Source organism: Anguilla anguilla, chromosome 13 (genome assembly GCF_013347855.1).
Source record: "Anguilla anguilla isolate fAngAng1 chromosome 13, fAngAng1.pri, whole genome shotgun sequence".
Classification (NCBI taxonomy): Eukaryota; Metazoa; Chordata; class Actinopteri; order Anguilliformes; family Anguillidae; genus Anguilla; species Anguilla anguilla.
Window position 1 is genome coordinate 26362477 of NC_049213.1, and position 12566 is coordinate 26375042.

The following is a 12566-nucleotide window of genomic DNA, read 5'->3' on the forward strand; positions in this document are numbered from 1 at the left end:
CATAATAAAATGAGTCAACCATCGGCAAAAAATAGACGGAATAGAGAAAAAAAAAACAAAGTATTTCCTTTCCCTGCTACAGCAGCAGCATTGGTCAGGAAATGCATCATTTTCCAGTCTGTGGCAATAGATTCTCAAACAGAAAAAAATAAATTGCTAGTTTGATTTTAACATGGAGTACGGAGATGCAGCCCTGGTCAGCTTTCCAGGGCAACAACAAAAAAAAAGGATAAACAAAGCTGGCCTTTTAATGACATAGGCATTCATCAAATATCAAAGGGCCATGATGGCTCTCTGTTCTGCTTTCATGCGGATGGGGAAGATGAAATCAAAGAACAAACGGCAGACCCACATCCGGCATCTGTGTCAGGCAGACAGACAGGCCTCAAAGGACCAAGCAAATCTCTTACAGTGTGTGTTTATGGCCCCAAAGTGAGGTTTCAATCACTGAGTGCAATGGTTTCTGTCCATATTGGACCAGTGAAATCATTAGAACTATCTGGGGGGGAGACACCATTTTTGTTGTCATTTCGTATTGCTCCAGATTGAATGTTAATAATAAATAGGAAGTGGAGTCCCTTTATTTCTAAGTGAGCAAGTTAGCATACAGTGAGCTAAAGCTCATCACAGGCACATCTCATTGCTGCTGTGCAAACAGAAATGGAGTCTGTGAAGGAGAATGATTTGCTGTCATCCTATGACAGCACCGGTTTCTCCTTTGTGCCAGCAGTCAAACACAGCCCCTAGCCTGTATTTCACCTGCATTTGATACCTCAGCCACCTGTGAGGATGCTGCTACAGCAGTTTGGGGCCTACCCTCCCTGTGGCCATGTGCATCACTTCTGTTCATTAAGCAGGGACTTCCACAACTTTGTAAAAAAAGGCTGCCATTTCTGATCTGGGGCTCACCTCACCCTGCACCATAACTAGACGTCACATTATCACAAACTGCATGATGATACCTGTTTAAAAACACCACCACACCTCCACGCACTTTAACAACTTGAAACTAATGTAGGGTGCAGATGATTGAGAGCAGTAATGTTTCACACAGCTGAAGTTCACATTAAACAGAATGGCTGCTGTTTGTGTTGTATGTTCTCAACAGAAAGAGTCCATGGGGAAAAGACATGTTTCAAAGAACGAATCCAGCAAAATGATTTTTAATGAGAATTACACTCACAGGTTAAGAAATAAACAATTCTTATTTTTAGTACAGCCCCACGGTGTATATTTGACCTTTTAAAGGAATTTCCCCTTGGTCGGTCAGATCATCACAACCCGTGTGAGTGTTAAAATACCAGCCTGCTGAAGCTGCACTTTAGCATTTTCTGGTGGGAAATACCAATTTTGTTTCCAGAACTGGGGAATGCATTAGGATGAGGATGAATGATAGTGCCGCTGTAAAGAACACAGGGTCTAAAACCAGCACCAGACCACCTGCCAAATGCGAGTAGATTATGTCAGTGGCAGGTAAACGGGACCAATCTACCAGACACAGTGTCGTGTAGAAATAAAGCTGTTGAAAAAACGGAAACATACATGCAAGTTTATTCAGTTACAGCAATCACAAGCATAGCCTTAGGATATGAGACTTAAACTAATTTTGACATACTGATATATAAACACATGGAAAGTATTGGCACCTGACAGGTGAGCTTTTCAGATGGCCGGTATTAATTAGGCATTACTAGGCTAAGTCATGAAGCTTACTGTATACAGCATATGAAAAAAGGTGATAATTTCATTTTCTTTCTGGAATCTGGGGACAACCCAGGGAAAGCCCTGGAAAGCTCTTGAAGAGGCATTCTGTCTGGTCCCAACCTTTGGGAAACACCTTGTAATGGTTTTTTTACACGCTTTTGTATTAATCATGTCAGAAATATTTAACAGCCAGCTCTGTGTGTATCTGTACCACACACCTCGGACTCAGTGGTACTCCTCTCATGTGTAATGCCCACTTATTCTTCCCATTCATTCATGTGGCTAACAACTGGCATGGACCCACACTTTCATTAATAGCATACAAGGCCTTCTGGCTTGCAATAATACAAACACTGTGTTATCTAATTATTTAAACCTAGTATCTGCTCACAAATGCACTTAAACTGCTTTGCTCATCCACAAGGGCTTACAAAATACTTTTACTTTGACACACAACAACAAATAGAAACACCAGTGCTAAACACTGCCAATCAGTGCCGGCCCTTGCCTTATATTACATACTTGGAAAGAGCAGTAGAATAGCTGAATATGAATGTTTAAATTTATTTGAATCAAGCATAATTCACCAGACACAAACTGAAGAGAACAATGTAGTTGTACTATGATTCTCTGGACACTGAACATAAATTGCACTAAATACTGATACTGATATCTGTGTCCCCAAGAGAGCGGATAAAATAACCACCAGCCAGACCAGAATAACTTTTTTCCAGACTTTTTTTAGAACTAACATGTTCTAACTTTAACATTTCTAGTTATTATTTTGCATAAGAGGTCAAACTGAAAATAATACTTTTCTCTCGTTGCTTCTTCCCTTCTTTCAGTTTCTTCCATTTCCCCCTTTCAACCCCAGATGTACAAGTTAATTTTGAGACATAAGTGAGCCAGTTACTTTGAGTAATCATTTTGAAACCAAGGGACTCCACATCAAAGCCAACTGGAAAAATATTGACTGGCCAAGTCATTCACCTGATCTAAATCCAATTGAACATGCTGAAGAGCTGGGGCGGCAATGTAGTATAATGGGAAAAAGGAACTGGCCATGTAACCTAAAGGTCACAGGTTTGATTCCTGGGAAGGACACTGCCGGAGTATCCTTGTGCAAGGTACCTGCATTGCTTCAGTACATCCAGCGGTCTAACTGGATACAACGTAAAATCCTATTTAAAAGTTGTGTAAGTCGCTCTGGATAACAGCGTCTGCTAAATGCCTGTAATGAAAGAGAAAACTTAAGGCAACTACAGGTAGCCCCCAAAACAAGCAGAAGCTGGAGACGGCTGCAGCACTGACAGAGCATCACCAGAGAAGATACTCAGTGCCTGCTGATGTCCATGGGTCGTTCAAGCATGCAAATGATATGCTACAAACTACAAAACATGACTACTTTCATCTACGTAACATTAATATTTCTGAACATGGTGCCCTGAAATGGGGGGCTATGGATAAAAAGTGCTATGAAAAAGTGTTATAATTTCTACATGGTGAAACCAAAATATATACAATTAACCTTCAAAAAAAAAAATCTGCAGCCTGGCCGTTCTGGAGCTCTAAGCAGCCTTTTATGCTGCATATTTGGTTGGGCTGGCTCTGCTGCCAATGCAATTCAGTGTTTTGCAGTGCACCATGGCACATAGCCTCGGTTGAGACTTCAGGGACATGGGTTCAAATTCAAGATTCGTACCTCAAGCAATGTACCTCTAATCCAAATCCAGCTGATATCAACAAGACTGAAAATTGAAATACTGCCTCGGCGGGTGATGAAAACTGCTTTGAAACATTACAGTATAAAAATAAAATGTCTGTAAATCTAACTGTCTTGATTTGTGTGATTCAGAAAATGTGTCACATGTAACATGGCAGTGGCAGTACAAAGCTAAATTGACTATCATTGTTTAAGGTTGTACTCTTGTTCAGGCAGTTAGAATCAGAGGTTTTGAAGTTCAGTTTGTATTAACTCAGGTGATCTATAAGATTATGTTCATTACATTAAAGGAAATGTAAATTGCCAAAAGAGCTGTACAGTGTTTCTGCAGTATGGATGGGCCTAGAGATGGTGGTGGATCTACCCAGGCATGGAAGGGTCAAAACGAGTTTGCGAACCTCTGTTTGGACTGAAAAAACATCCAGCACAGACATCTACTACTACCATAATCCCTGCTGCAGCTTCAGAATGACTGGCATGAGGTACATCTTAGCACCCCAAAGGACCAACAGAAATGTACTACCAGCAGAGTGCTGCAGTTGGGTACTGCAGGACAGACGAGCCATTGACTGCAGAGTATTTACATCGCGTGAAGATTTAACATGCTGGCTTACACCTATGATAGATTCCATTAGTGCGGCCAACTCTTCATTATCCTTGCAGATCAGATACGTTATATTTTTTCGTTCATCTTTTCTCCTGGGAGACCTTCGCTCTGTTCCATTGCACATCACCACTCAAACCCCTTTCCATTAGAGCTGGTTACTGCGATACAGAGCTTTACAAAACAGTGCTGTCACCACAGAGCAAAAGAGCAAATGAAAGCAATGCATATAAACTGTAGGTGCAGAAGAGACTCTATATCATGGTTGCACAGGATAGCTTTCCCAGCTCTGTGAATATTATCATATCTGCAAGGAATAGCCACAACCTCAAGAATACCACTCTCGATATCTAAGGAAGAAAGCCAGAATACCACATTCGTAAATCAGGTCAGTGTCCTGACTGAGCCACAATGAACACAATGGGGCCTCTCCAAAAACCTCAAAAGGAATGATTTAGAGATGGACAGTACATGTGACTTTAACTGATTAAGTACTTGTACTTTATGTGACAAAGTAACATATACTTCATTATATTGTCTGTAACCATTATCCATAATTTTATTAAATACAACCATTTATTTATTTATTTGAGTGTATGAGAGGGAGCAGGACACAATTTGTGTTGTCCTAGCCAGGGCACAGTGATTTTAAGCCAGCCAGGGTTCATCCTGTTTCTACTTTATCAGCTTTTCATAATGCACCAGGCACCTACAGCAGGTAACCATCAGAGAGAAATATGCCAGCAGTGAGGAATCGGTACTAGCTCTCATTGGGCACTCTGCAGCATTTAGCATGAAAGATGATCGCTGGTTTTGTGAGAATGTAAACTGAAGAAGGGCACACATTTCAGCTGCAGTATTCTATGCTAGGGTGCGGGAGGGACAGTGATGACTTGAGGGACATGGTTACAGATTCCAGATTTTAGAGAAAAGAAAAAAAAAGATACACTAAAATCACTTTCATTTTCATAAGAAATAGCAGGCATACTTATGCAATGCTATGAGTTGGGGCACAGTAATAACTGAGGAATAATTATATATACAAGTAATAATTAAGATTATAAGCTGTGAAAACAATGCTTTCATTCGTTAGTCCAACTTGAGGACAAACTTCAAAGAAATGAATAGCCTCCATGACTGAAATCACAGTCACATGGGTCTATGCAAGAAAATCAGGTGGAACAAAAAAAGGGAAAAATACTTAATTTTTACAGTTATTTACTGTATAATTTACAGTAATTGGCAGAACTTTCTCTCCCAGGGGCTTTATTTAAAAATGCACTATAAGACCTTCACTTTCATTTGTGATTAAGAATTAGCTACATTACATTTATTTAGCAGACGCTTTTATCCAAAGCGACGAACAACCCCATTACTCTGACTTCTGGGAGGGCAAGGGGCATATGCAAAAATAAAGAGAAGAGTTGCATGTGGGATGTCCCAGCTGCAGATGTGGCCACCAAGCCCACTCATAACCCAATAACAGAGCCACAATGTTACTCCTGCCCCCAATTTACTTGAAGGCTTCTGATCAGTATTCTTTCTGATAGGACAAGCAAATAGGAACACCAACTCTGCCATCTGCTGTATCTGTAATCCGCTTGCTTACATCCCACACAAAAAAAAACAGAAAAATCAATGAACCGGGCCAATCTTATTGTCAAAGTGATGCAGTAAATGCACTTACCTTCAACCTTGCTGGCATCCAGTCTCTCTTGGAGGTAATTAAAGAATGGAGAAGCACTATGGAAAACAAGCCTAGTTTCAGCACTGAAGTTGAGATATGCACTGCAGCCTATAATGAGGTATATACAGTAAGTATAGTAGATGGAGTTAACAAGATACATGAATGTAGGGTTTTATAGGTAAAACGAGTCACTTTTGACGGTTGTAACATAAAATCATTTGACAATTTTGGTAACAGAAAGCAGGAGGTTTAGGGGTGGCAGGGAGCTGGACAGGTAATGAAATTGCGTGAAATCATATCTACCTTAAGTGTTTTGTTTTTTTTAACCACAGGTACCCTAATACCTTTAGCCTTTATTGCAAGTAAAACAGGCACTAAAGAAGGAATTAGTTCTGAATTACAGACAGTGCTTTGTATGTGTGAGTAACTTTCCATTTTTATATGTTGAAAATGTGTTTTTGTTGAGATCCAGATGTACAGATATTACTCTAAGTAAGTGGAAACATACTTTATTTTCACTTTTGGGTGAACTGCCCCTTCAACTTTACTCCATGCTCAGATCTGGCCTATTTCATCTCCATCAATAAAATTACTCTTTGGAGGAAGTTGCATGTGAGACACAGCAGAATAAAATGTACAAACTGATGATTGCATATCCCATAAAGTGCACATAATAGCCGAGTCCTGATCATATTTTGTCCAGCAGACATTAATGGTGATGTTTATGATAGCCAGATAGCACAGGCTTGCCTGTGAGTCAATTCCGATTAGTCACTACAGAGAAAACTCTGCTGAATTTCATACCATTAAACAAGAAATGGATGAGCCTAAGTGCTAGCATTTTGTCCCATGTTTTTGTTTATTTTCCATGCTTTTATATTTTTTAATTGGCCCTGGCCTCAGGAATCATGGTTCAATGGCAACTCCACAATGAAAAATTACAATTAAAAAAAAAATGTGAGAGCAACTGTACGTGGGAGGAATTGTACAATGCAAACATATACTGTACATGAAGCACTGTTTCAGTGCATTGTTATAATGACTCCTTTTCATTAACAATTGACAATGGATTTAGTTTAACCATAAGGCATATAAAATATTTATGCGCACTGAACTTAATGTTTCCTGTGCAAGTCACAAAGCATTATGAATTAATTGTACTGAAGTGGAATGTGACCAAGCTGAATGGAAGTTTCTATGTGTTCAAGGGTTGTATGCATACAGGCTTGTTTTGAAGAATATTTAGGCCTACAAATTTGGAAACGATGCCCCCTGTGTAATGCCTCCTGTTTACAAGACAGCTAGTGAACTACAGATGGACACATGCCACTTTTAGAAGCAGGGAGTTTTGCCAAGGGAAGAGGAAGGGGGGGTGGGGGGGGGGTTGGGTTCTAACACCCTAACACTCAACCTTAGCAGTCAGTATATCCCAATCACATCAGCAAATCCCCTTCTTTATTTTTATGAAATACTTTTTCTCATCAACATCCAATATTATGGGGGGGGGGTTATTTGTATGGTTTTGTAATGGGTGTCGACAATTGATTAAAAGAACTGCACAAAATTGCCATCCCTAATTCTAATGATGCATTATGCATTTATAACATCAGCATTACCGTCCATACAGTGAAAACATAGCATTCATGGGAACAGTACCTTTTAAAATGGTTTTTTATGGAAATATACTGAAATGTTGCATAGTTTATTGATAATATAGATCTACTACATATTAGAGGTATCAATTAAGCAAGAAATACATTATTGCTTTGACTTGTAGATCAGTGATCCTACAAGTACAGAGAACTGTATGTAGAGCCACTTCAGCACCTTATACTTGATACAAATATTTATTTAAACCGGTCAAATACTGTCCTCAAGGGTGCCCTGAAGTAGACCTTCAAACCTCTATTAAAAGAAGTCTAGCTCCACAGCCACAGCACCACACTGTAAACTGTAACTGTAAAAGCCCAATATTGAGACATTCCTTTGATAACTAGGTAAATTGGATCCACAAAAGCAGGCTACCCGCTTACTGCTTCAATACCGCTGATCGTTTATGAATTAAATTCAAAGTTCTTGAATCTGCTCCTCCACCTGCACTAAAATAAAGCCACCTAACTCTAAATGGCTGACACTACCAGCAAAGTGAGCTAGAATTCAGTTGTTTAGGTGGCCTCCATTTATGGTGATGATAAGCATTTCCCATCTGGAAAAAAATATTACTTCAGTTTACTTCATGTTTGTTTTCTTTTTTTCAATACCAGGTAAATAATCAGCAGCACTGTCCACCCAAAGATTTTACAACTAATGGGGCTCATGTCAGGGTTTTAATGATAAATCAAATTTTGGACTAGCTTTGACTTTTCTCATCAATTCGCTTACCTCAGAAAACAAAATCTTAAAACATACATGCGTAAGTAGGTGATAGAGACACCTACTAAATTCAAAGATCTTTCACATAGCAATATACGTTTGTGCAAAACAAATTTATCAGAAGAAACAGTCCTCCTAGGCTAGAGATTCTGACTCAAGTCCAAAATACCGCACAAACTTAGGCCTGAGCCCGTAATTCAGTAGGAATTACTGAAATTGAAAATTTCAATTCAGCACTCCTTGTTAGCATTCAGTAGTGCATTTCCTTTTCAGTTGCTACATGCAAAGGAACATTTCTGTAATATGAAATCCGTGGATTAGCCTAACAAGTGAGCAATGCATGCATTTCACATTGCCTTTACGCTGTTGTTTTCTTGTTCTTTTCTGGTCTACTCCAAAGTTCTCTTTGAAAAGTGCACTTAAAGCTGAATGATTTTGAATGAAAGGAGAAAGGAAAGGAGAAAGCGTGATTTTGAATAACAAACTGGTCTTAGCAAAGAAAAACATCTTGAACCATTCCCAGCTGCCTCAGCATTAGTACTATAGCCATTTTGCAAGATTATAAATTCAGCTCAGTTAGATGCTCTGAGAAATATATTTTTCTTTATTGAAGTTGAGCTGAAAATTCCACAAAGTGGTGAGTTGTTCATCATTCCACAGCGACATACAGGAAGCAGAAAGGGGAAGAAAGACATAAGGATAAAGACAAAATTCACATTCATCTGACATTTAAAATGATTTTGACAGGAAACAAAGATGGGGAAATCAGCTACCTTTTTGTCTTTATATTTTGAACCGATTCAGTGGGTTAGCGATTAGAAACTCCAGCTTGATAAAGAGACGGTGTTAAGTTCAAATACCTTGAATGCATCACACTATCGCACACAGTATCCACTGTATCTGTGATTTGTACTTGTAATTATGAAGAATGACAGGAACATGAACACTTTTGTCTCTGGGTGTTTCATGTCACAGATAAAAATGTCCTAGCCTAATTACCCCTAGGCTACAGCGTGCCCTCCATGCATAAAAATATATATTAAAAATAAATTATATTTATATATATATATATATATATTTCACTTTTTCATTGTCATTTCATGTCTTCTATTTGTGTTTTCAGCTTCACAGCATAGCATATACTCGTTCCTTTTTATTTATGTCTTCAGTTTCATATCATTGAACTCTACAGAAAGTTGTAACAGAATGTTTCAGAAAACAGAACAGTTTAGAAATGCAACATCATGATTAGCATATTATTCACATTTAGTAAATAGTAAGTAAGTAAGTATTCCACATCCTGCTGAGATGGAAAGATGAAAATGCACAAGGCTGAGTCACATTAAAGAATTGTGGGGGGGGGCATAATAATTCTGGAAAAGAGCTTGTGTTTATCAGAAATGTGGATGAAATTGTTGAAAATATCAATTACGTATTTTAAATGACTTTTCAAAGCATGTTAAGCCCTTCATGCAAGCCTGCATCCTGAGATAGCTCAACTCGGACATTCAGCGGTCCCGCAACCAAACTATGAGTGGAAACAACAAACTGTGTTCAAGTTTGATACAGATGATACAGGACAACAACCAAATATGCAGTTTCTCAGAGCCACCATTACCGTGCAGTTTTCCCACTTAACAAGCACCACCTGACCAGTCTCATCTGCAACTAGTGTGACACATTGGACAACAGCGTCTATCTGGCAGTTCATAAAAATATACTTTCGCCTCCAAAAAGTTGTATTCAGTCATAGCAACAAGACAAAGTCTGAATACTGCAATACAATACAGTGGTGAAAAATGCACACTGGATAGGAAAATTAACAACAGGATTATTGTGTGATTCTATGTGCTATATGAATGTAACATTTCATGTGGAGTGACCATAAATAGTAAAATGTAAAATGTCATCTCATGCCCATGCAACAAGATTGCATACTGTAGGGAAAAACATACAAGTGAATAATGACATATTATGTGCCCCACAGTGTCACAATGTTTTTGCATTAATTTCCTATGTTAGTATCGTAAATAGAACAAGTGTCTATCTCCATTTAAGCCATTTTCCAAGTCTCTGTGATGCTCACATCTGGGGTTATAAAGCACCCCCTGAACGGGCAAGGATTGGCCAGATTTGGCATATGCGCAAAGGGGTTAATGTACAATTTTTTCAATTATTTATTTTTGGTGTAATAGCCAGGGCTATTTTGAGCTATATGGCTACTAGGGACCTAGAGTGCACCATGAACCGCATTATTTAGAAAATATTTTGCATCGACAAAGGTACAAACCACACGTCATGCTCTAGCTGCCAATGACTTCTTAAAGTACGATATTCTCAGTTGTCCAGTTATTCAGGACTACCTCTTGATATCGCAAGGCCTGATAGAAAATTATATCAAGCCAGTGATTTATACAGAAAATATATGCATTTGCCTGCTTCTTTTTTGGCTACTTTCCCAGTCTTTTCAAGGACAGTGGAACATTTGACCACTGTCCATGACTCTTCCACAATTTTCCAGAATGAAAATATTTTCAAGGGTTTTCAAGGACCACGGGAACCAAATTAATTGCTGATATAATTTATCTGATGTGCGGACCAATTGTTGGGAGTATGTGTTGACAGACAGAATATGAGCTTTTTATGTGCATCTCTGCTTTTCTATACCAAAAAGCTTGAGACCATATATTACTACAGTGTTACTGTATTACATGTATTTTCTTAAACTAATGTAATTTTATTAATTAAAGCACACAGCCATCTTAATCAGCTTGCTATCAAACCAGATGAAGGCAGCCAGAACTCAATGATAGCTTTCTAATTCAATGATAGCTTTCTAATAACAAACAACTGTACGTCTGAAATGAGGAACTAACAGCCTGGTCCAACATTTATTTTCCATCTAGTTTTACATTAGTCTATGACAGCGATTCTTTCACTGGAATCAGCTTGATGAAAGGCGAGAAGGTCAGCAACCTCCTTGCACTTGATCTTTTTAATGACTGGGGTTGCTGGACTGCATTTTTCACCTCTGTGGAACAGGTTCTTTCATGTCGGACAACTAGGCTGTTGCCAAACCCATGTGTCCGGGGATATTTCATTCCTATCCCAAATCCAGTTTATTTTTTATGATAAATATGCTTTGTGTATGTACCTTAAAAAATAACTTTGAGACTTACTGCTTTGTGTTCTAAGATTCATAGGCTTTGTGTATTTTTGGAATTCATTTGAAAGGAAGCTCTTGTGTAAACCATAGATAGTTATTCTAAAGAATATTTTGAAGTAGGCTTTTTAAATGCCTTTTTCATAGCATAGCTACTGTATATAAAGTGATGAGTTATCTGACAGAAACACTGGCAAAGAGCAGCTATGACAGACCCATTTGGATGACTGAAGCCTACTGTATGTAAAGTCAATGTCAATGTCTTTGAAAAGGAAATTTTAGAAAAATGCAAATGCAGCAGTAGCAGTAGTAGTGTAAACCTGGTTGGAAGGGCTTGCCTGCTGTAGCGTTTTTAAATTGCAGAAAGGGCATGGAGCCTGCAGCATCTCAGCATTCCTTTTATCTTTAATGGAGTGTGTTACACAGAAAGGACGATTGGCAGTGCAATCCAGATACATCTAACATGCGTCTTCTGTTCTGATGCACTATATCATCACCGCACTTCATTTTTAATTGAACACCGCAAAAAAAAACAAAAAAAAAAAACATGACGGATGTGGCCATTGTTAGCGTCTGTTGCTGGGTGTTTGTGTCCAGCCGTGACAGTGAGCCAGCTTTAGTGCCGTGGTGGGTGTGCACACACGGGTTTGACAGATCTGTTCATTAAGTCCCACCGGTGCTGACGTTGCCCGCAACTCAATAACAGCACTACTATGTCCTTTCCTTCAAAACATTGGCTCATCCGAGCAGAAAGATGAAAGCGGCAAGGTTCTGGAGGAACTCGTCGACCAAAATATAATTTGCTTCTGATGGCATCATCTTATACTTTCATTTAAAAATAACAAAAAATACTTTTCCTATTCTTGTGTTCCTAATATAAGTAATGGTTACATGTTGAGAAATGCAATTAGACAAGCTCCATTGCTTTTATTGCCTCCGGTTACACGTTCTTGATGTGATATAAAGAAATGTGGCATTTACTGGGGCTAATATTTCCTATCACTGTTCACCCTACCATGGATATCCACCAGCTGCTAAAGATAATGCACAAGTATGATAATAGATCAACTTCCCGCCATAAATTTTTCCTGAAAAGGACGAGGAGAGAAGTTGCATGCTGTGGTAACCCAGTCATAACACACACTAATTGAAGTGAGAGGCACAGTTTAAGATTTGTGCCAAGTCCCCTTCCATGCATAAAGAGGCTTAATAGTTTTGAAATTGGCTGTCATAAATTTCATCATCCCTTTCCTCTCATTCATTTTTTTTATTTATTAAAAAATTGGTATTCAGACATAACTGCCTTATATAC

General features: G+C 38.7%; 1 protein-coding gene across 5 annotated transcripts in view; it reads right to left on the minus strand.

Moving 5' to 3' along the window:
- The window catches only part of fhit (fragile histidine triad diadenosine triphosphatase), a 212879-nt gene that overhangs the window by 187403 nt on the left and 12910 nt on the right, over window positions 1-12566 (minus strand). For 3 of the 5 annotated variants that reach the window (XM_035389364.1, XM_035389371.1, XM_035389365.1), the window contains one exon: window positions 5719-5774. The exons of the other annotated variants lie outside the window; for them this stretch is intronic. In XM_035389364.1, the coding sequence (XP_035245255.1) occupies window positions 5719-5774 (56 nt within the window). Of the gene's footprint in view, window positions 1-5718; window positions 5775-12566 lie in introns of those variants that run through there. 5 annotated transcript variants of the gene reach the window in all.